This window comes from Alligator mississippiensis, chromosome 2 (genome assembly GCF_030867095.1).
Source record: "Alligator mississippiensis isolate rAllMis1 chromosome 2, rAllMis1, whole genome shotgun sequence".
Classification (NCBI taxonomy): domain Eukaryota; kingdom Metazoa; phylum Chordata; order Crocodylia; family Alligatoridae; genus Alligator; species Alligator mississippiensis.
In genome coordinates this window covers 33281155-33305974 of record NC_081825.1, presented here as the reverse complement: position 1 = coordinate 33305974, position 24820 = coordinate 33281155, and the positions used below count along the sequence as shown (strand labels likewise).

Genomic DNA, 24820 nt, shown 5'->3' with positions numbered 1-24820 from the left:
CTTACCTGTGAAGACCAAGGTAAAAAAGGCATTGAGTACCTCAGACTTCACCCTGGACTTCTCTTGTCATAGTCCCAAGTGCAGAGAGATGGATGGAAGGTGACCAGTCTGTTTTGCATTTTATTTATTCCAAGATGGGACATGGTTTCTTGGAGACTGTCAGCAGACTTGTGTCATTTGGTGCTTATCAAGTCAAGCTGTTTGAACTTGATCCAGGGATGGGATTCACAACTAATTAATAATTCTTAGCTTCTCTTTCCTTTCCCTCTTCTAGGCTGTGCTGTAGGTGTACAGGAAAAAGGGAGCAATTACTTCTTCAATGCTTCCATCTGTCCATGAAGAATTAGTTGAGCTCTCATTCTGCTGTTTGTTTACCAGCAGCAGTGGAGCAACTAGAATTGCTCCCACCTCCCTTACCTGTGATGAAGCAGACAGTAAACAGGGATGCTGATGAGCAGTTGCAGCAGAGAAAGGTCAACAGCTGCTCAGAGCAGTCTTCAGGCTGCAAACAAAGAGGTGGAAGGTGTTAAAGAGGTCATTCTTCCTCCCACCACCTCATGCTGACAGGGCTGATTTAGACATTTCCATTTAAAATCAGTATGCCACTCAGGGTACATATTTCCAATTCATAGTCCATTACAAATTATTTTAACCCTCTGAAGGGCCTCAAGGGGCCTTCAGGTCTCAGGCTGGACACCACCGATATAAAGAAACTCAAATATAAATGGAAAATAGTACCTTAAGCTGATTATGCTAAATACTAAATGTTGGGAAAGAGGCTATGCATTGTTATATCTACTTGCTTAGTGCATAGGCAAGACAGTTAACAGATTCATTTTTGCAAAAATATAAATTCTATTATTCTGTGAAAGCTTATATCTCTGTAATTTCAATCAAGTGGTTCAGATGCAACTAACATAGATATACAAAGCACTCAGAGAATCATAGAAAATTCATAGCAAATTGATTTGCAAGGGACCTCAGGAGGTCATCTAGTCCAACCTCTGGCTCAAAACCATCCCCTACTAGATAGATAGTATTCATATAGGACTATAGTGGGACTCCACCACTGACATTCAGTGGGCCACAACTTTGGTAGGACAGATGAAAGCCTGAGTTTCATCTAACAGCATTAGTATATCTGATTTCTATCATGCTGATGTCATGCATGATCTGTTATGCTCCTGCCTACTATTACTTTTTTCCTTTTTGTAACGTAATCCTGCAAGCTTCAGGCAATGATATTTTGCCTTGTGATTTTATTCTTTTTAAGGGGGCAAATGGAACCAAACTCAGCATTTGATGTAAAGAAAAGTTTGGGGCATTCATGGCCACTTGTTGTTGCCTGGGAACAAATTATCTTCCATCATTTGTGTATGTTTTAGCTGGTGAGCTCTCTGGAGCCGGAATTCCTCATTCCCAACTCCGTTCTTGCAGTTTCGCGGTTATTCTCCCCAAGGACCTTCTAACAACTGTCCCCCCAGACAAGCTGCCATAAGCACATCCTAGGTGTCTTCCCAGCTCCTGTCAGTCAGGTGATCATATCTGCAGACTCCCTCCAGTGCAGAAGTCCTCTAAGGCCACGCAGGGCAGCAGCCTGGTCATGCAAGGCGAACTCTTAGGCCGATCCGATCCGCCCTGCTGGTCACAGCCAGGCTGGTGGGCAGTGCTGCACACGGATGACTCTTGCAGGTTGAGTAGGGACACCCCAAAGGCCGGGATTGACCTAAAGGGAGTTGATGGATACTGTCTGTTGACTGAGAGGGAGCTGGGGAGGGGAATGAACGTGCCTCCCTGTACTACCAATATATCAGCCGGCTTTAAAAGCCAGGGAACAGCTTAGCAAACAGGGACAGGAGCCTGGGGAGTTAGCTGTGGTCGTGCCAGGAAAGCAGGGCAGGTCGCTGGAGGCTGAGGGAGGCGGTGGGGCGCCCGTCCCTGCAGTGCGAAGGCGGGAGCAGCCGGAGGGCACTCGCCAGCTCCAGCCGAGCCCCGGGCGGGACAGGTGGCTGAGCGGGCGCTGCGGCCCGGGGGCGGGCGAGCGCGGGAGGCGGAGCCGCGCCGCATCATTCACGAGCCGGGCCGGCCCCGCCCCGCCCCGCCCCGCCGCGCGGGAGGAGAGGGCTGCGCTGGGGGAGCGGGAGCGGGAGCGTGCTGGACCCCGCAGCCGTCGCCGCTGCGGGTAGGTGCTCGCGGGGAGGGGCCCGGAGCGGAGGTGGGGAAGGCGTCCCGCAGCCCCGGTACAAACGGGGACCCTGCAGGAAACGGGGCGCGGGGCTGCGGGGCAAGGCGATAGTTTGCAGGGGCCGGGGGACAGGAAGCATTGGTCTGCCCGGGGCATGCGACCCGCGGCTGGAAAGCAGTGGTTTGCATGGGGAGGGGAAAGACACCTAGGCAGCAGCAGCAGCGCGGCTCCGCGGGAGAGGACCCGCGGGACGGGTGCAGGTGCCCTGGGGCGCAGGGGCGCCCAGTAGAGGGCCCTGGGGAGGGGGAGGTGTGTGCGGGGGGAGCAGGAAGGGGTGTCGGGGGTGTCGGGCCTGCAGGGCTGAGAAGAGGGTGAAGGGCCCTCCCCCCTCTGGGAAGCATGGTGGAGGGACCACAGCAGCTGTTCTGCTCTGAAGGAAACACTTCTTTGCCCCCATTTCTGTTGGTTTTGCTGGGGCAGCTGTGCTGTGACTATACGGGGTCGCTAGCTCTTGCAGCAGGGGGAGAGGAGTGGAGACCGGTGTGTGTGCAAGGGCTGGAGACGAGTGGAGCACTAGTGTAAGGGGGAAATATCTAAGAGGTCCTCAGGCATGAACTTGGACACAGTTAGAGGAACCTATCTATGCTTATGAGCAGGGGCCAGATTCTGCTAAGAGTCATTCCGGTGCTGCATATCTCAGGTCAGTCAGTGGAGGATGTTGTGAGGTACACGGCGGGGATATATTGAATAAGGTGCTGTTTTAGAAATGTTTTTAGCAGGCTCAAGATGCTAGTGCGAGCAGGAAAACCCAGCAATTGGATCTGCAGTCAGATCATGAGTCCGTAACCGTAACTTTTAACAGAGACCCAGCAATGTCCACGTTTTGGCTTCTATAGACAGTGCAAGAATTATCTGTGTCCAGAAGTGACAGTGGGGAGCTGAGTTAGTTGAGAAGATGCCAACCATACCCCGTTGACAGCTAAGTGTAGTTCATGTCAAATCATATAAGTGCTTAAACCCTGGTCTGAGAAGGGGAGGGCTCAGCTATCAAATGTGTATTTTAAGATGAGGAAGGGAGATGCTGTAGCGAATATGAGCTCTCGCCCTTGTCCACTGTGTAGAGGAAAGCAAATTAAAAAATCAGTTGTTACTCCACAGTGAAACAAACCATACTGTGTAATTTATAGTAAAGAGCATTGTGGGCTGGTGGGGGCTGGAGAGCCCCCCATTTAGATGTTGCTGGGAAGAACAGGAGGGGAGGGACATGTCATATCTGGGAGGTGTTGCATTTCTAGCTGACACTGGAAATGTGGGTGTCTGTGTTAGCTACCACACCTCACCAGTTCGTAGTTGTCATATCTCCTGTTCATGGGATGCCTTTATAGAGTTTAATGCTGTTGTAATCTCTTATGTATTGCTGTACAGTACTCTCCTAAATTGTAGTTTACAAACAGTATCTGTGCAACTGAGATGTGATATTTTTTTTTCTTTGATTCACTTAGTAATCTAGACATTGGGACACTGGCTAATATTTAAACCTGCTTCCAATTTGCTTACTTGGAAAGCAAATCTCCCACCCATGGACTTAAGTTTTTTTGCAAAAACTTTAAAATGATCACCTTTTATGAGGGATTTTTTGTAGCATTCAGTGTGCAATGCCTGTCTTTTTTTTTTTTTTTTAAACTCCTTACATTTTGAACAGTTTCTGTAAAAGCCTTCCTGTATTCTGAATATCTAGCTGCTTTGCCTTAACCCTGGCTTTTAGGACAGGCTCATCTCGTTTTGAACTTGCAACCAGGATGTTAGATGCAAATGGAGACTACCTGGTATTGTCTTTGTTTATGGCATCGCTGCCAGCCTGTGTTCAGCAGTCCCTGATGTTCAGTAGGTTCGTTTGCTCCATACTCTTCCTATGGCAACAGGTTGCAGTCATTCATAGGGCCTGCAAAAGGTTTTGTAACAGAAAACTGCACTTGTAACTTACCAGTGATCAGCTTGGCTTACTGTTTTATGTACTTTGAACGTAGAGATTGATATTTTTATGTAGATTTAAGAGCTGTAGTACAATAGTAACTGTCAGTTTTTGGCTGCAGCCACATAATTCACCTGCACCTTTGGTGTGGGTTGTCACTGGAATGCTAGACACGCACTTCTGTGAAGTGAGCACAGCTAAGTCCTTCATTCGTGCCCTACATGAGCAGCTACCCCTTCTTCTGCCTTCCCAGAGGGCTTCCACAGCTTGCTCCAGCAATTTAGCCTCTGGTTGAGTGAATCTTGGTGAATTACAGTCGCATCACTGGATTACAATATTATATTTGCATGGTTTACAGTGTTTACTAGAAGTACAATCCTGAGGTTAAACCAGGGAACTGGGAATCTGGAAACTGTATTATACTTAGCTGTGGCAGGGAAGGTTCTTTGGGTAGATGTGATATCTTTTATTAGACCAACTAAATAGTTGGAAAAAAGTTCTTTGCAAGTTTATTTTAGCTGTGCCACTAAGATTTGGTGTAATCTTGGAAGCTACTTAACTATTTAGGCCCATGTTTTATAATAAGGGGGTGCTACTTCGCTATGTAGCATGGGCTTCTGAGGCTTAATTATTGTTTCTAAAATGGTTTGAGAATATTGTATGAAATATGTGAAATATGCTATATAATGGAAATGGTGTTGCAGCATTTATGGTAAAAGGATTTTGCTGATACAGGGAGTGGTAGCATACAAAGAGTGGTGGAATAGAGAGAGAGAGAGAGAGAGAAGAGGCAGGCAGGCAAGTGCAGAATAAATACCAAAAATCTAATAGCTAATACTCTTGCAAACTAAATTATTTCATTCAGTTGCTTACCTTGTCATATGGGAACTGTTTTTTTTAATGAAAACTAGAATACTGAAATGAATTTCTTGTATCTTATGAATTGAAAATCCTTTTAAAATTGTAAAATCCTCCTTTTTTGTGAACATGAGGAAGGGTGTAATGGCAATGCCTATAGCTCAACCAGGGAGCAGTGGCAGATCCTTTAAAGGGTGCAATGAGGTGTGAGGTGATTGGCAGATAAGCAGCAGCTCAGGCTTTCCTCTTCCTGGATGATTCTCCCCCTCTGCCCAGCCTCTTTTCAAGGAGATAAGCATTGTAATAGGTAGATTCGTTTTTGGAATTGGATGCCACTCAATTCACAAAAGTTATGGAGGGGTACCTCCAGTTCCAAAAGGTTGAGAACTACTGGTATAGTTCATGAGTTGCAAAAGGAGTACATAACATTTATTTTGCTTTTAATAACATGAGGTTCTCGTGTATTATGAAGAAGTTGCGGAGATGTGTAGGGACCATTCTGTCCTAAGGTTTGTGGCTCTTACAGTTTTGCCTTGAGGTTTGGTAATAATGTTATGGGTTAAAAACTGTTGGGATAGTCTCCTCTTTCAAGTTCTATCTATCTACAGCAGCATCATTAACCAACAGTGAACTCTGAACAAAGTTTCTTTTGTCTGTGAAGAAGAGGATAAGTGCCAGGACCTCTTTCATATTCCAGATTCTCTGGGTAGGGAAGCTGTCATTTAGTGAATTGAATTCCCAATCCTATGCATAGAGGCATTTCAGGTCATGAGACTGGTAATGTTTCTGCAAGTTTCTAATTCTTATTGATACAGCACCCAAATATCCTAGGGCTTTGTAAGATTTAGAAAATATGCGTTTCTGGTCCTAAGAAACTTCCAGTACATAAGTTTAGATGTAATATTACCAATTAAACTAACAGTCAAAGGGCAGAGAGAGAGAGATCCCAGTCACAACTCTGGCAGAACTCCTTTGTTTTTAAAAGTCCAGGGAAGCCCAGGATATATTATGGCATCTGAAGATTTAATTGGCACCTGTAGGGTTGAATGATACCTATGTTCATGCCTTTGTGGTAGGATGTGTTAACATTTCTGCCTAAGGCTGGAAAATGCATTGGGCTAGCATGGATAAGGTATAACCGCTACTGTGACTATTAGACCACAAGGGAGTGATGTGGCTAGTATTTTAATTTACTTATTTATATGCTGCCCTTCCCAGAAGAGGTTCAGGGCAGCTTATGTATAAGTACCCCTGAAACCCAGTTTGAGCAAAGTGATACCCATTTCTAGCTGGGTCAGCTGTGGACTGCCTTCTGCAAGTATCTGAATAAAGGCTGGAACTCAGACATCTCAAGCTGTAACAAGCTGCCTTAATCGCTCTTCTGTTGCCATAATGTGAGATGGGCACCTTCATAATTTCAACAGGATCCTTCTGTGAGGCCTGCTAACCTTCCAGCATCTTTGGCTTATGGCTTAGTGATTCTACCAGTCACATTAGTAATGGTTACTTCCCTCCAGTGAGGAGGACAGCAAGGTAGTGATTTACTTGCCTAGCTAGCTGGGTAGTCTGTTTTGTTTTTTTTTTTGTGTTACTGAAGTATTTATTTAGAGATATGGGTTGTATTTCTCTTAACGTTAAGCATGCTTGACTTAAACTCAAAAATCAAGGCAACCAACAGTGTGTACCCTCTACTCTTCCACCCAGTGACATGTATCTTACCAGTAGTACAATCCCTATACACCACAGAGAATGCATTACCATTCTTCATAGATTTCATAGACATTAGGGCTGGAAGGGATTGCAGAAGATCAAGTCCAGCCCCCTGCCCCATGGGCAGGAAGTCAGCTAGGGTCAAAGGATCCCAGCAAGATAAGCCTCCAAACGTTTTTTAAAAGAATCCAGAGTAGGTGCCTGCACCACTTCTGGAGGGACTCTATTCCAGGCTTTGGGGGCTCGGACAGTAAAGAAGTTTTTCCTTATGTCCAGCCTAAAATGGTCTTGGAGGACTTTGTGACTGTTTGACCTTGTCATCCCTTGGGGCGCTCTGGTGAACAGATGTTCCTCCAGATCCTGATACACACCCCTTATATACTTATAGGCTACCACCAGGTTACTTCTGATCCTGCACTTTTCCAGGGTGAAGAGTCCCATGGCTCTCAGCTTCTCAGAAGGCCTATTCTCTTGCCCTCTGGTTATGTGCATGGCTCTCCTCTGGACTCTCTCAAGCTTCTCCACATCCCTCTTGAGTTGTGGAGCCCAGAATTGGATGCAGTACTCCAGCTGTGGTCTCACCAAGGCCAAATACAGTGGGAGGATGACATCCTGAGATTTGCTTGAGAAGCATCTATGGATGCAAGCCAGGGTTTTGTTCGCTTTACCAGCTGCAACCTCGCATTGGTGGCTCATGTTCATCTTGTGGTCAGTCATGACCCCCAAGTCCCTTTTGGCCATGGTGCTAGCAAGCATATCACTAGTGAGCCTATAAGCATGATGCGGGTTTTTTTTTCTGAAGTGGAATATCTTGCATTTTTCTGTATTGAATGTCATCAGGTTTTTATCCGCCTGCTTTCTAAGCCTATCAAGGTCAGCCTGGATCACCAGCCTATCCTTGGGTGTGGATGCTGTACCCCAAAGTTTGGTGTCTTTGGTGAATTTGGCCAGTCTGCTTCTGACACCAGTGTCCACATTGTTAATAAAGACATTAAGGAGTACGGGTCCAAGGATAGAGCCTTCTGGGACCCCACTGGTCACGGAGCGCCATGATTATTCACTTCTGTCGACTACCACTCTCTGGGTCCAACCTTGGAGTCAATTCCCCAGCCATTGGACTGTGAGCTAACTGAGGCTGCAGTTGGCCAATTTTTTTCATGAGGAGATCATGGGACACCAGATCAAAGGCTTTTGTAAAGTCTAGATATATGACGTCAATCTTCTCCCTTGTCACCTTGATATGTCACCTGGTCATAGAAGGAAATGAGATTGGTTAGGCAAGAGTTACTCACAGCAAACCTGTGCTGGCTGTCCCTCAAGATGCTGCCATCATCCAGCTTGTCAAGAATGGACTCTGATAATTTTTTCCAAAATCTTCGCAGGGATTGAGGTCAGGCTGATTGGCCTGTAGTTCCCTGAATCTACTTTCCTCCCTTTCTTGAAGATGGGCATCACATTGGCTTTCTTTCCATCTTCAGGTACTTTACCTGAGTGCCACAAGTTCTCAAATATCCTTGCCAGTGGCTGGGCTATGATACCTGCCAGCTCCTTAAGTACTCTGGGGTGCAGTCTGTCAGGACCAGCTGACTTGAAGATGTCCAGTCTCTCAACCGACATTGGGTATAAATTCAACCTCACTCGCTGTCCAACATCATGCTAGGCAGGGCAGTTCTTTTGGGCTGGTGAAAAACTGATGCAAAGTACCCATTAAGCAGGTTGGCTTTTTCCTGGGTTGTGGACCCATGCTAAACCAAATGGGACAACTGACAACCAGTGTTGCCCTTGCTTTTCTTCCAACTCCCCATATATCTGAAAAAGGACTTTTTATTGTCCTCGATATGTGTAGCCAGTTGGAGTTTGGTTGCAGCCTTGGCTTTCCTGGTTCACTCCCTACAGGTATGGACCAGTGCAGAATACTCCTCCTTAGTGATGATTCCAGTCTTCCATCCTTTATAAGCCTCTCTTTTTAGACATAGGAGGTACACAAATTCCCTGTTGAGCCAAGGGGATTGCTGTGCTCTTTTGCTGCATTTCCTCCAAGATAGGATGGACATCCCTTGTGCTTTCAGGATCGCTCCCTTAAAGAGCAACCACTCATCTTGGACTCCCCTCCCTGTTGAGTCATGGCCCTTTAAGGCCTTGACAACAAGCCTCCTGAGATTATCAGTCAGCTTTCCTAAAGCCAAGGACATCTGCATTGCTGACTGACTAGCCAGTTTTGCAGTGGACAGTAAAAGTGATCAGCTCGTGGTCACTGTCTCCCGCTTTCCTTCAGTTCTTAGGTTTCTGACTAGATCATCCCCATTAGCCAGTACCAGGTCCAGCAGTGCTTTACCTCTTGTCGGTCAATAGACTTCTTGAGTCGGGTAGAGCTAGTCCACACATGTGAAGAAGCTTTGTGACTGTTCGGATTTGGCCGAGTGCTCTTTCCATGAGATGTCTGGGTAGTTAAAGTCTCCCATGACAACCATGCACTGAGAGCGTGTAGCCTCAGCCAGTTCCCTGGCAAATTCCTGGTCAAGCTTTTGTTCCTGATTAGGAGGTCTATAGTAGACTCCTACCATCGTGTCCCCTGTGCTACATTCCCCACATATTTTAACCCAGAGGGTTTCCAGTCATTCTCCATGGGTGCCAATGTCAGCTTGCAGGGATGTGTAGCTTTTCTTGACATAGAGAGCTACACCTCTACCCCTTTTCTCTGCACGATCTCTTCTGTACAGGGTATACCTGAGTATACCTGTGGCCCAGTCCCACCAGGTCTTCATATTCTCTCCCAACTGATATGCTAACCTTCCACCCTGCCGTTCCCCAAATTCCACATTCCTTATCACAGTGGTTCCCAACTTCTTTTATACTGCGGACTAGCACGGAAGTGTGACAGGTGCATAGAGCCAGTTGCCTCCCTCCCGGGGTGCCCCACCGCCCAGCATTAATCCCGCACGTGACTGCCAGTGGTGGAAGCTGCTCACCTGGGTGGACTGATGGGGGTCTGAGTGGGGGGGGCTCGTGCCACAACCCAGCAGCCAACCTATTGTGGCCCAGTACCAGGCCATGGCCCAGTGGTCGGGAACCTCTGCCTTATCACCACAAACATCGCACAATTCTTTGCTAATATTTGAGGAATAAGGCCTCAGTCCTGCATACACTGAAATCAGTTGGAACCTTTCAACTTACTTCCTTTGTGTCCATTGTGTTCAAAATTTGGTGCAGAGATAATTTTTAAAATATAAAACAGATGAATTTTTGCATTAAGTGCAAAACAGAACCCAACTCTAATTGTGATATTGCCATTATTCTATAATTAAGTGCTTCCTAAGCAACTTGGAATGTTTATTGTGTGATGCATACAGGAATAAGGCAATATATAAAGGAATGAGAAGAAAATCTTGGAAAGCTGAAGCAAAAAAAGACTCAGCAAGTTGTTGGACCTATATATGTTTGAGTTTATAGTATAGGTGCCTTGCAAAAATCAGTCTTTGCTTTGAAAACACTGCTGTTGTGTTTATTTATATTGAGTATATGTGCTCAGGATGCTTGGGAAAGTAACTTTTTTAAGGTAAGGCATAGATGATTGTTGCAAAAGGATTATTAGTGCTGTTTTTTATGGGCTTTTGCTAGCCATGAAGATCAGCTGTATCTTAGTAACCTAGATGAACTGTTAAATAGAAGTAGTTTTTTGTTTTTGGCTCTATTTTTGGTGTTTTTTTTGTCCACTGGCTTTTGCTTGCTTTTTTAAATAAGGATGCTTGTTGCCCTTTGCAGCAAGGATGCTGGTGCACCATACAGGTCTATTAGGCAGGGTTTTTATGAAGTGAAAACATGTGGAAGAAGTCACCAAATGTTTGTATTACTTGTATTTGTATTAGTTAGTGTATCACTATTGGTTTTGGTGATTTGCTTGCCTAGCTGGACAATCAGGTGCACAAGTCATTCTCCTGGTGGCCTTTCAAAATCTTGCCAGAACTTCATGGTTGAACTGGTCTGGATAGATATTTCTGCTGTCATTAGAGGAAAGTCACTGTGTCCGTCTGGAGAAATTTGTTGTTGGAACAGGAAAGAAGTAAATTGAATGTGTTCCTCATGGCCTCTCCTGGGTCAAGTATAAGCACATTGTGTGACCACAGAGATAGTGTGGGGAAAAAATATTTGCCATATATGCAGAATCTGTAAGGTGTTAGCGATGTCTTTCTTTTGTATCTCAAAAGACAAGAGGGGGAGGAGGTGGCAGTAGAATCCTAGGAAGTAGGTTGGTCAGGCCCTCTGTGAAGGTCATTGAGATGGTCAAGGTGTGGAAGCCAGCAAGAGTCCCATGTCTGGATTGGCATTCTTGATTTGGTTCTTGTATGTCTACTCTTGAGAGGTTTAGTTCTTTAACTAAGGGCATCATCCTCTCAGATAAAAGAGGAACAGGGGTGTCCTTCTGCCTCCTTCTCTCTTTATTTTTAGACTTGGCTTGTACTTGGCTAGTAGTAGACATTACAGGCCGCCTGAGTCAGTACCTATAGGAGGGAGATCTACCGAGGCTTCAGTAACCAAAGATGAAGTCAGATGTTATGTATGACATTGGACTATACATATAGCATTGACTGTTCGTGTTTATAGAATTGTTCAGCTACAATCAAGTGAAACTGATATAGACTTGTGTAGTCACCACTTTCATGCAGGTTTCTTATATAAAATGTGGAAAGTGTAAATGTAAACGTGACCAAAGTCTTACTAATTTTATACTGCTTTGGCAACCTACAGGAGAAACATGTTAGTTCATTTGCAGAAGTTCATAAAGACAGCACTATATTGGTTCTCACTTGAAAAGTCTTAACATTAGTAGATAAGGTTCTTTGGGTAAATGTGATATCTTTTATGAGACCAACTAAATAGTTGAAAAATTGTTCTTTACAAGCTTTCAGGCACAAACAACCCCCTTCTTCAGGCCTAGGGAGAGTCTGCTGGTGTTTGTATGTTCTCTTGGGTGGAATAGATGCTTAAGCCAATATGTAAAATGCAGGTCTGAAAGTGCAAATTCATGGCAGGGAAGATTAGAGGGGATGGGAGTTAATGGGTGTAAGATAGGTAGTTGGAGCAGGGAACACAAAAGATGGGAAGGTTTGACTGGTGATAAAATGTAGATGGTAAAATGTAGAGAGGTTACCTGGGATTACTGGATGGCAGGCAGGTTATAATATGCCATAAATCCAATGTCTATATTTAGTCCATGATTTTTTGTATCCAGTAGATTTATGAAGTGAAGTTTGTAGGCTCATCTATGAAAGGTGTTTTATAAAGTCCCTTTGAGGATTAGAACTGAGAGACTGGAAAGAGAGTAGATGTCTTGTGAGAGATCTGCACCCACAGGTAATTGGGCATTTTTGTCTTTGATAGATTTTCAGCATGCATTCATTCTGGTAACATTAGTAGAAATTCGTTGGCAAGGCTCTTACCCTTTATCAGGGAAAATTTCCCACTTATGAGTGAGAAATAGATTTTAAGTCCACGATGGCATCTGGGAAAAAAATTGGCGGAGCAGATTAATGAATCTAGAACAGTGGTTCTCAACCTCCAGCCCTGGGGCCAGATCCAGCCCATGGCGGCATGTTATTTGGCCTGTAGGACTCCCCATGGGTTCAGAAATTTGGTGATGGGGGAGCATTGGCACAGCTACAAATGTATGGGGAGCCCTGGATTGTGTGCGCTGGATCTGGCACCCAATCCCAGTACGCACAGCTGGATGGGGGTGGCACCGAGCCCCAGGGCCCAATCTTGCTGTGAGGAGCTGGGCAGGGGTGGCAGAACGGGTTGGTTCTAGACCCCCCAGGATCTGATCCGGCCCTCAGACAGGCCATGCACTATTCATCTGGCCCATGGGGCCAAAAGATTCAGCACAGCTGGTCCAAGCATTTCACTTCAGTGAAGTTATTTGATTTCCTCTTGGTTATAAAATGAAAGAGATGTATAACTTGCGTTAGATCAGGGGTGTCAAACTCATTTGGGGCCCTGTAACAGGGGGCCTTCTTGGGGCCTGTCTACCAATGGCCCCGCCCACCTGTTTCTGGGCCATCTGCCCATGTTCTCCCCTGCCATGCCTTGATGCTATTTAATTAATAGTTGTTAATTAAGTGGGAGGCTGCCCATTTCCTTGCCCCGATGCCAGGGGGTGCTATCTGTGGCTCCATACCTTCCTTACACCACAGCCCATGCCTCACAGATAGCATCCAGCTGTTATTCAACTGGCCCTACACTGGGCCTCAGAATCCTCCTGTCAGGACCCCTCCAAGATCCCTCCATTCAGGTGGCCTACCCTGCCTTCATTCAGGCTATCTAGCTCTGGAAACTTTTCCCCTCTCAGGTGTGGTCCCCCCAGGACCTTTGGCCATACAGGCCCTGGCCTCACCTCCAAGGCCAGTCAGAAACCCCAGGCCCTCCTAGCTCTGGGCATCCTTCGTGGTGGGCCCCTGGCCCTTTTGACCATCCTGGTCCTGGCCCCAGCAGTGACCAGTTGAGGGTATTCTCTCGATCAGTCTGAGTCTCTAGCCCCACTCTATCTCTGGGGTCTGCCTACTGGCCCTATTAGCAGGTAACCCATCCGGTTGTGGGGGCTAGGGGTTAAGGCGCCCTGACCTGCCTTTCACCAGGGTGGTAACTGGCCTGGCATTTCCTGGGGGCTCCCGCACCACCGAGAGCCCCACCAGGCCACCCACTCCCAGCAGGGTGCAGTTTTAGGTCATGCCCAGGACCAGGAGCCTCCTGACCATCCCTTACAGCTCCTCCCTTACTTCCAGGATGTTCCAAGAAGCCTCACAACCAGGCAATATTGTTGCCTCTCCTGCCAGCAGCCAAATGCCCTGCTTATATAGGCAGGCCTGAATCTAAGATGGCTGCTGTAGTCAGGCACCTGCTGGCTGCTTGGCTCTGATCTTAAAGTGGCAGGCACGAACAGTGCCCTGCCACAGGCCCCAAGCTGGATCCAGTCCAAGGGGCTCCTCATGAGCCAGGTGTGCGTCATGGTATGGGGCCAGTTGCTGTGGGCACAGTGCTGGTGGTGGTGAGGGACATGGGTCTTCTGGCAGTAGGAGGGGTCTAGAAGCAGCACTGGGACTAGGGAAAGTATCTGGAGGTCACAGCGGTGAACCAAGTTCATTTCCAGTATCCATGGACAGCAGAGCCAAAAAGCCTTGAATTCCACTGAAGGTCATGCTGCTGAACTTCTGGTGGCCCACCAGTAGCCAAGCAGCACAGATAGAGAAGCTCCATGAGCTATATGGTTGACACCCTGCATTAGATTATTTTCTATGGTAAAGAAAGGGGCATATGTAACAATACACGTGAGGGATATTTTTACATGAAATAAATTGTAGGTTTGATGTACTAATCTATATTTCTTTAATTTAGTGAGATCTATTATTTATATATTTTAAAAAGCCATATATGTTGTTTGTTCTGTATTTTATGCATGTGAGGAAGACATCAGACTTGGTATGAGTGATAAGAAATATGGGGTAATTGCTTTCCCATGGCTATATCTAGGGGTCTGTCTAATCTGAGGAGACAGGCAGCTAATTTCATAGGAAGGTCACAGGGCCAGTTGCCATTTTATGGGCTTATTGTGGTGGGCCACCCCCATGACTCTATCTGTGGGGGCCCACTGGCCTCGCCCCCTGCCGCTGACTGGTTAAGAGGGCTGTCCATCATGCAGTCCTGCCCCTCACCACTGATTGGTGGAGAGGGGCAGGGCCATACGATAGGCAGCCGTCTCAGCCAATGAGGGGTGGGAGCGGCAGCCATCTTGCCTACTCCCATTTGTGCTGGCAGTCCCTTCCCCACCCAGCAGGCTGAATGGCTGAGCTACAGTGGCCTTGAGGGCTGCTGGCTCCCACCGGGGAGCCAGCATTTTATTTTTATTGAGTTGTTTTTTCTCAAACTTCATGACATCACTCGATTTCATTTTTTCCGCCAAATCTGGGAAATCATGATTTAAGTAGGTCCCTAGCTGTATCAGACTGACACTATGAAATTAATGGAAGCTTAAATCTTTCTGTGAGGGGGAATCCATGCCCCCAGATATTAAAAAAGAGCCCCAAAGATAAATACATAGCTGCTAATCCATGTGAAAATAAGTTTGGCAACACTGAGGTTATGGAAACTTGGGGTATAGAAGCTATAACATCTTTTAAGTTGATACAAACTTCAGTTCAAAAGACTGGTTAAATGCATTTAGGGTTGTACATCGAGGCTGTAATTAAATGCACTGCCTGAGTCTTTTGTGTGACTAAAGACAACAAATCTTGCTTTGTTACAGCTATAATTGCAGTAAATATTTATTCCTTTAATTCCATTTGCTCCTTACACTACAGTCCCAATTTTGTATTTTCTGTTTATTTGTGAAGACTCTAAGAACTAGATTGTCACTAATTAGTGTTTTACTTTTTCAAGAACTGGGTATACGATAGGTTACATTTTTCCACACATTGGAGTAAATTGTTCTCTTCTGTTTAACTTGCTGGTGCAGTTATTTGCACATTAGACTTCCACATAAGATTACAGGCATTTTGTGCTTTTATCTTCTCCTACAGTGAGGACAGTCATTAAATAGTTGTTTTCTGTCTTTGCCAGAGATGGTGCTCTAACTCAGTCGTGTGAAAAGCTTCTACACGGTTCCAGTGCAAGTGTACATTCAAGACTAATCAAGGGATTGAGGACATCAGCTTTTTCCTGCTGTGAGATTTCATTCCCAGCTGAGAGATTTCATTCCCATATTTCTAATGTGCTGAAGTTTTTTAGACTTTGGGGACAAGATCTCTACCTCAAATTTTATGAATACTGAGAGCCATGGCTGTGGAACTTTTACTGCTGCTGTTGCTTTGTGGAAGTACAATTTCAGAGATGCAGCCAATACATAAATCACCTCCTGGAACTTTGGATTTTGGGTTTGTACCTGTGAAGACTTATGATACACATGCATATTATGAACCTGGACCAATAGGAATTTTGTTTAGCATAGTCCATTCTTTCCTTTACGTTGTGCAACCAAATTCTTTCCCTCAAGGTAAGTACATAAAATTATAATTTAGTTGTATGATGCATTAATAAGACATTTATTTTCCTAGTAACTAGTGGGATCACCTTTTAAAGTCAAATGGTATTTACGTATTCATTAATAGCATGCTATGTGGGATATGAACATGGAAAATCCACATGGTGCACGAAGTAATATTGTATTTTCATCTTTTCTAAATGATTGAAATCTGGAAATGGATATTTTCCTGTGTCTTCAAATTTTTTTGCATTTTTTTCGTGATGATCTTTGAAACAGTGTAGTTAGAAACAAAAGTGTTGGATTAGGAGTAAAGTACTAATTGCTCTGCTTTTTAAATGTTATATCCGGGATAGGAAATATAATGAGATTTATTTGCATTGTGTACTGTGATTGTTCATCACTCATCTACCAAACTTGTTCTAGAAATTATTCTGTGCATCTACATTCAAGTCATATGTAAATAGAATTGCATAGTTATGTAAACGAACACTTATTTCTAACTTGTAGTTCCTTTGTTTAGCTGCTAAAACTCAAGACTTGTTTCTTCTTTTAGACTATTTCTCTCCCCTTTATTTCCACTAGTGTGGTTCATCATCTGGAGGAGAAATTGTGAGTTCAGGCTTTTCCAGATTGCATTCCTGAAAGGTGCTTTAAAGAGCTCTTAGAGTTTGTGGATCTGTTTATAATTTACTTTTTCAACAGCCTATTTCAGATGTTAAAATGTAAGTGGAACTTGTACAAACACGGCATTACAATCCACAGTGGGCTGAAATTCTGAATATATATATATAGAGAGAGAGAGAACATTTCAAAATATATATACATGAATAAATTTCATATATCTATATTTTGAATTTTGAATCTGAGGAAATTTTTATATTTTATTTGCTTTCAGAGTTGCTTCTAATTATTTTGGCCACTGTAATTGTAACTTTGCATAAACGTAGACCAACTATTTTTGAATGTAGCAGATACTTTTTTAAAGTGGACTTCAATTAATCTAATTTTTTTTCTGAACAAGTATTAAAGAACACGTTAACTTTCCATTTTAACTCTGTCTGTGAGGTACTACAAGTTGAAAGGTAAATACTATGTTGGACCCCAATCAGTATTTCCTTATCATACAAACCATTAAATTGAGATTAGTAAGATTATTCATGCGAAAATAGGAATGGTTCCTTAAACATAGGTGCAGGATTTAATTTTATGAGGCCTTATCCTATATATCCTTATTACTAGAGCTACAGTTTACAACCATTTTTTGTAATCCTTTTGGGGACTGTTCATAATACTACACAGCTCAAAAATTGTTTACAGGATTAGCCCTACAGGGAGCAAGTGGATACCAGGAAGTAATTTATTTGTTTGTATTTAATATATGTTTTATATCCCCACAGTAGATAGTTTAAAACCAGTTATTAAAAATGCTTCTTATATTGACATGATGTGAAATCCTTTTTCGCCTCCCTACTCGTGTGCATCTCACTGCAAAACAGAGATTTGAAGGATCACGTGGATTTCTGAGTCATATTGTGTAATTAGTTAATCCTATAATCTCTTTTACCATATGCTATTTTATTTCCATGTACAGTCCACTAATGGTGTGGTTACTTTTTAACAATTATTTTAAAACTGGCACTGAAATTAGAGTTCAGTCTAATCGAGAGATGAAATGCAAAGATAATCTTAAAAGTGCACATGCAACTTTACATAAGTGTGTTTCTTAACTCAAAACTTCGTTGCTACTAATTAGGCTGCAGCTTCAGAACAGTTTAAATCTAGGCTATGATTACATTAGTTTAAATCTTTTTACAACAGTTAAAATTACAACAGTTTACAACAAGTTAAAATTACAGTTTAAAATTACAACAGTTTAAATCTAGTCTGTGATTACACTTTACATTGTGTGTGTGTGCGCACGTGTGCGCGCGCACACACATACACACACGAAAACAAGAATGTACATTTTTGCTTTATTACCAATAAGCAATACTTGAGGAAAGAGCCATATTAATATCTTTTGAGGAACAGAGAACAAGTGTTAAAATGGGATCCACTTCCATATTTGATCTTTCTCTTCACCTGTAGTATATGACCTAATCCTAAGAAAGGAATTTTTTTTAACGTCTTACTACTCCTTGTTTATAAAAACAAGCTTTCCAACTGTGTAACCATGCATGCGTATCCGTACTGTGTTACAGCATTTATAAGTTTGCAGTAATGTTGAAGCACAGCGGAAAATGTTGCAAACTGCCCCTGTGCGTGTAGTCTGCTTTTAGTCAGAAGTAAGCAATTGGGAAAAAAAGTTAATGTTGGTTTTATGCTTCAGGATAAGAGACAGTGAAATGTTACGTTTGTGTGGAGAATTTATTTTTTAAGTAATGTATATCAGTCTGAAGAGTTGCTGATACCTCAGAATAGAAGATCTGTAAGTTAAATATGGGAAGGATTTGGTTAGGAGAACTGGTAGAAGGAGAGAGAGAAACCCTAGCAGCAGAAAAAAAATCTAGTGTACATGTTTAAAGGGGAAAAAACCCCACTGGGCCAAACACCTGACATTTAATCCCAGAGCAGTTTTTAACCAATGTTGTGATCAGTGGGATCAGGATAAAATATGAAATATATTATACTAGCTTGGATATTATGACAAAGATAACAGCAGAATGATATGTGGATACTGTATATTATGATATGCTCCTAGTGGCAACATAAAACCTTGGATGCATCTTGTTTCACTGTTTAAGATATGTTACCATTTGTTGCTAGTTCTTATTTTGATTAAATATTACTGAAAACCTAAATATATTATCTTATCCTAATATTAATTTATAGTACTCCCATGATGAAAGGCTACAAATCATAATATTAAAAATCTTACATTTACGTTAATAGAAAGTTTATGTGATCGGATGCATCTCTTTGCTACTCAGTTTAACAGAACTAAGGAATTGTAGCCCTCCTCAGCACTGTTTTAGGTCTTTGAGTTCAAAAGAATAATACTGTGTTCCCGCTGTATGACAAGAAATTATCCTTTTGTTTTAAAAGAAATGGATTGCAAAGAAATGTATTGGTATCGATGTTAAACGTTCTGCTGTTGATTCCATCCACCTAGTCCTCTTGACTCTGTTGGACACTGTACTATTGCAAATAAGCAGTGTTTCTCCTTAAGCATAAATTGTATAACTATCTTGCAGGAAGGGAGGGTAGTCAGTGGGCAGAACACCGAGGTGGCTGGGTGCTATTCCCAGTTTAGCGGCTGACCTGTTGGGTGACCTTGGGTAAATCCCTTCGCTTTGCTGTGCTGCTGCGTCTAAGGTTATACAGTGAGAACAACAGTGTTTACTTCCTTTGTAAACCTCTGTGCAAGAGTTAGATAGTATTATCTCTCTTTGTTAGTAACAGTATTTAATGCTATAATCAATGTTAATTCTCTGTCATTTGCATTATCCAACTAAAACAAGGTCTAAGCAACCAATCTGGTGGGTTTTTCTTTTCATATCTGTAGTTGTTGCAAGGTGAAACACTTAATGGATTAAATGTACTCATTAATGATGGGAGCATGATTTATACCACCTGTTTGGTTATATGTGAACTTATAGTCAATATGATCCTCTGAGCGCTGTGAATATCTTAATGTAGCTTTGTTTTTGTTCCCATGGAAACCAGTTGTTGGTTGCAATAAAATGTTGTTAATCTGGGATTTGTTTGCCAGCAGGTTGCACATAACAAATCTTCAGCTTCACAATTTGGATTTTGTAGCTAAAGTACAAAGAGGTAATGAGGAGCTGGCTAAGGGAATTATGCTTACTTCAGTTTTCAGTATAATAAAGCTTATACTGTACTCTCTGTACCAATGTTACCGGTAGGGCAGCACAGGTGGACTACATCCTTAGTACAAGAATGCCATGTTCCAACTTCTGGGTGCAGGATCTGCACTGTTCAGAATCTCTGGTTGCTACTGGGACTAGAATGACATTTAAGCACAAAAGTAAACTGTCAAATTTATGCATGTATTGGACATGGTATAGGTTGATATATTTAAAACTGTTTCTTCCCATGGGGGGAGAGGAGCAATATTTTGTTTTTCAAGTACAGTATAGTACTTTTGAATTCTGAACTTGTCAGGCAACATGAAAGAGGATTTTAGTTAGACCAGGATCTTGTCACATGAGAAGTTAAAATTCACAACAGGCAAGACACTCCAGCCTAGTTTTCCTAATCAGTAGCAGCTGGAAGTAGCAATGATAGCATCAGAGGCGCCTCACCCTGTTGGTAAAATGTATGCGCCTGACAAACGCATTGCATTGATTAATTGAAAGGGTTTGTTTTTTTTTTCTGAACATGAACATTACTTTATGTTCATGTATGACCTGGGATTAATTTTTACTATGTAATACTTATACATTTGTAAGTAAATTAGCCAAACACAAATTAAATTGGCTCAAATGAGGAATGCAAGTGGTAAGGGGGGCAGCAAATGTTAGTAATTGCTTAGGATTCTGAAAACCACATGACTCTTTTAAAAAAAGAAATCGTGTGTTCCTGTATTTAGGACTGTAAAGCAAACTCTTTTTGCCTATCACTATCATAACTGAAAACTCAAAAGAATTGTGATGCTGCAAAGAGTGTGACATAATGTCTTTTACCTTTTTGTAATTATTGGTTGTCAGTCTCTAGCTAAGTTTTTCTTATTAATGATGTCTCCTGCAACTGATTATGGTAAGCAAAGAAAGCAATGATGCATATTTTAAAATAGGACTCCTAATCCTATGAAGACTGATTTACTATTTGCATGTGTAAAATGCAGGCAGCTTAATAAACATTTATTCTTGCTGTGATTTCAGGTAACTGTAGGCAAAATATGCTATTTGACTCTATAAGCTCATCTTATTTGAAGTGGTATTAATAGAAGATATATGCACTTAGGAGATCTTTACATTGGAGTTGATATACATCTGAAAGTTCAGTTTTGCCCTTGAAATCTCTGGACCCTTCCAAAATAAGACTTGGATCACATGAATATTGTTACAGAATTCATCAGATGACTGTTGTTTTACTTTGTCTCAGTCTAGGGGGGATACAGGGGGAGAGATTACGTCTCAAATATAGTTGTGTGGATGCTCTACTCCTCAATTCCTTTCAAGTGTGAGAGCCACCTTTTATCCCTTCCCTCTCCCTGTACTGCAGCAAAAAATACATACATATACATTTCTATGTATGTAAAACATGTAGAATTGTATTACATAACAATTTTGCTATTTAGCAATTGACTACAAAGGTTTATAGCTGTCCAGTAAATAAAACTGAGCAGCTTCTGAACCAAAGGGTGGCTTTTCTGCTGGGAAGCCTTTAGAATGTGTTTAAAATTCTAGCATTATTGCAGCCTGTAATAGCTATCCCTGAGTCCCTAATGGCTAATACGACTGTCCTTGTCAGAAATGTGTGAAAAGGACAGCTGCAACCTACTTTGGCCTTGATTATTATTCAGTATCTTACCTTTTCTGAAATCTAAATTCAAGCTCCCTTTTTTTCCAGCCAATCAATAATTATACTTAGCTTAAGTCTTCACTATGTCATCACCTTGATAGATAAAATTAGATTTTGTTTGCATAAGATAGACAAGAGAAAGATGAGTATGAAATGGAAGCAGCTGCTTCAACAAAGCTGCTCAATGGGTCACCTTGACATGTACCCTTAAACTGACTCCTAAGCTTATGAGTGATGGCTGCAGCTATACAGTCATTGATGAAGTCACCCAAAATAACATTTGTGAGTCTCTTTTGGGTCTCTAAGACTAAGTACAGACCCTTGGGGAGATTAAATTGGGTTCAAAATGGCTGCCTGATTTTAAACCTAGCTTGCCCTGGTGCCCACCTGGCAGACCTGATCTCATGGCTGGCAATCAGTCTAAACCTGTGGCTACAGAAGTTCTGCGTGCACAGACCAGTCTAAAAATTGCAGAACCCAGTTTAAGGTAAACCTGGATCTGTGCAGTATCAGACTTAGTCCATTTAGAGTAAACTGGTGCATGGAACTTCTATCCACTTCCCCTGTGCAGCCCCCGGGCTGGGAAAACCCAGCTACTGGCCCCAGCCTAGGGCTGCTCTTTTCATTCCCCCTCCACTGATCTGTTTTTTGCTCCCCCTAGCCCCCACCAGCTTTCTCAACCCCCATCCCATTCTACCCATCTGTGGGTTGTGCCTCCCCATCTCTACCCAACCCGTGGGTCACACCTGTCCCCTTACCCCTTGTGAGTCGCACCTGGCCCCCATTCCCCAGGAGACCCCTGATCCCCTCTAGCCTGCTTGACCTCTAGCCTCCAGCTACACCCCCCCCCCCCAATCCTGACTTACCTGATATTGGTCAGCCATTTTGAATTGATTTAACCTCCCCTAATGGCCCTGAATATCTGTACTTAGCCTAACTGCTCACAGTCCTGAAGTTCATGTCTAATAGGCAGTTCTTTATTTTGCTAGCTGTGGAAGTGTATGCATCCTGCATGCGAGTCTGGAATAATTTTGGTGTTGATGCAAGTTACCCCTGACACACAGCAGTAATGTAATGTGGTTAGAATGCAAGTGCAAGTGGTAAAATAGAGTAATGTACAGTATATTGATTTGACATTCAGTTTACCTACTGCATGAAAGAGATTTAAAAGCTGGAATTAAGTGATAGCACAAAAAAATAAGTAGATTGAGGGAGGAAGCTTGCTTCCTTCTTCAGATCATATACACTTATAGTTAAAAATAGAGAGCCAGCCTAATAAATTCTCCCTTTTCCACCAACACACATATGCGCACACCCTCCTGTTCATTTTATCCTAGAAAGCTAACACTCTTCTTACACAACATATATAACAACAGACTCTTTCTCAAAACAAAATGCTTCAGTCTTAATTTGTTTCTGTACCTTACGTGGGCCTATATACATGCTGTGGGCCTGCTCCGATGCGCTGTAATTACTCTATTAATTGAGTCTGCTGGAGTGTGGCAATTACTACGCTCCAGTCAGCCTCGGCATCTTGTGTATTAGCGTCCCCGTGCTTCAAAATGGCGGTGGGGGCGCTTCAGCTAAAACTCTGTGAACAAGCTTTAGTTCAAGCATCCCCACCACCATTTTGAAGTGTGGGGTGGTAATACACGAAACCTTCTGGCGCTTTGGTTAGAGTGGCTCTTAGCTGCTCTAAGTAAAGCCTTCCCCCCTGGATCACATGTAAACGTGCCTTATGTGGATAAACTAATGACTGAATGATACCTGAGTCTCAATTCCAAACTGATTGTTCAGATTTCTTGACGGAAGGGATTTTTTTCTTTCTTTTTTTAAGTGCATGTTACCTGGTAACAGCTATTACAGGGGAATACAATGGCAAACGTTAACACTTCTTTGCAATCTTGACACTGACTTCTAGATTACGTAAAGAAGGAATCTGTCTCTTGAATAGGATTGCAGATATCTAAGTAAAAAAATAATCAAATTAGTTATTATAATGAAGCAAATTTGGGTTGTTTTCAACCCTACTATGCATGCACATCTGAATTTTCTTTTCACAAAATTCCTCATGGGTCATCAGAAAGTTGGTTTAATAATATCTGTAAACAGCACCCAACCTAAAAAATTGTGGGTCGGAAGCACTGGAAAATGACCATCCAACCTTGGAGCTTCAACAGCGCTTGGGGATAAAGGAGAGAAATTCATTAAAGTAGTCTGCAGAACCAGATTTGAGGGAGAGGTTTTTGTTTTAAATCTGTGTCACTCTCAGTTTTGGCTTTCTGACTCCAGGGAGCAACAGTTGTCCCAGAACATGCACGATGTGATGCTTAGCCTTTTAGTTCTCTTTTTATAAAACTGTAATTGGCAAATATTAAATACTTTTTAAATGTTAAAGTTTAATTGAGACTTTTGGAAAAAATCTGGTACAGTATCTTGTATTAGTAGAATCTAGATTAAAGTTTAGGTAGGTTTTACCTCAGTCAGATTTACTCTGCACCATTCTTTTTTATGTGGTGATGCCATTGGAATCGATTTAAAAGATAAAATACCTTTGCAGATATTTCTTCTGTTTTGACATTTACTTTGCATATTTTATATTTTGTGCGAGCTCATACCTCTCAACTGATCATCAGTTTAGCTCTCAATCTCCCATGGCCCATCAGTGACAATCTCTTTGATCCCCATTAGTCACTGATGTGCTCCATCCTAATCCTCTACGTTTTTTGTTTATATACTTGCTCGCCTACATAGTATTGTATCTTTATTTTCTTTAGTGTCCTGTAAGATACTGTCCAGATGTGAGTAACATTTTCCAACCGCGTCTAAATGACTTCATTTAAGTCACGTTAGTTTCTTTTCATATAACTTATTATTCATATTGTAACTTTTAGAACCGGCTGAATCTGGATTGTAAGCCACATGAACAATAGTTGTTAATAGCTTGCTGTAAACCTGTAAAAGAAAAGGTGGACTACTTTTGCCTCACCTCTATTATTAACAAGACCTAATCCACATAATATAGACAAAGTCCACCTGGCCTCCTAATCTTTTTAACAAATCTCTAAGCCATCGTATTTAAGAAAACACATACAACTGCTGTACAACAGTAATACTGTTCAGTAACGGACTTGCCTCTGAGCAAGTCACACTTTTTCAGCCAAAATATCAGTTTCTGATTAATCCTGGTTGCATGCTAATCTGGTTAAACTAATTCACTTAGTTATTCCAGCAGTTGTGCAATAACGTGGATTTATTTGACAGACTTTTTTTATCGACTAAAGGGTGAAATGTCCTCTTTTTTCTTAGACATTGTTTTTTACTTTTCCTTAAATTCTTTGTATCATGTTTAGACATTAACAGGTTATCTTTTGATACATTTAATGATTTTTCCTAATTTACTATGTCCCTTGAGAGCCTGAACAGATTTAAAAAAAAAACAAAAAAAAACAACCCACAAGGAAGCAATTGCCTTACTTCAAGTTAAAAGGATATTAAAGACTGCTGACAAAAAACGAATGCACAAAATGTTTAAGATTTATTTTCATAACTTTGAATCTTTCACATATCTATGTTA

The 24820-nt window shown here is 42.4% G+C and overlaps 1 protein-coding gene across 9 annotated transcripts in view; it reads left to right on the top strand.

Moving 5' to 3' along the window:
• The first annotated feature begins 2075 nt into the window (after window positions 1-2075).
• The window catches only part of PROM1 (prominin 1), a 109361-nt gene continuing 86616 nt past the window's right edge, over window positions 2076-24820 (top strand). For 8 of the 9 annotated variants that reach the window (XM_014607625.3, XM_006278622.4, XM_014607624.3 and 5 more), the window contains exons 1-2: window positions 2076-2182; window positions 15333-15765. In XM_014607625.3, the coding sequence (XP_014463111.1) occupies window positions 15549-15765 (217 nt within the window). In that variant the 5' untranslated portion in view covers window positions 2076-2182; window positions 15333-15548. Of the gene's footprint in view, window positions 2183-2219; window positions 2241-15332; window positions 15766-24820 lie in introns of those variants that run through there. The other variant, XM_059721592.1, reaches the window with a different exon arrangement.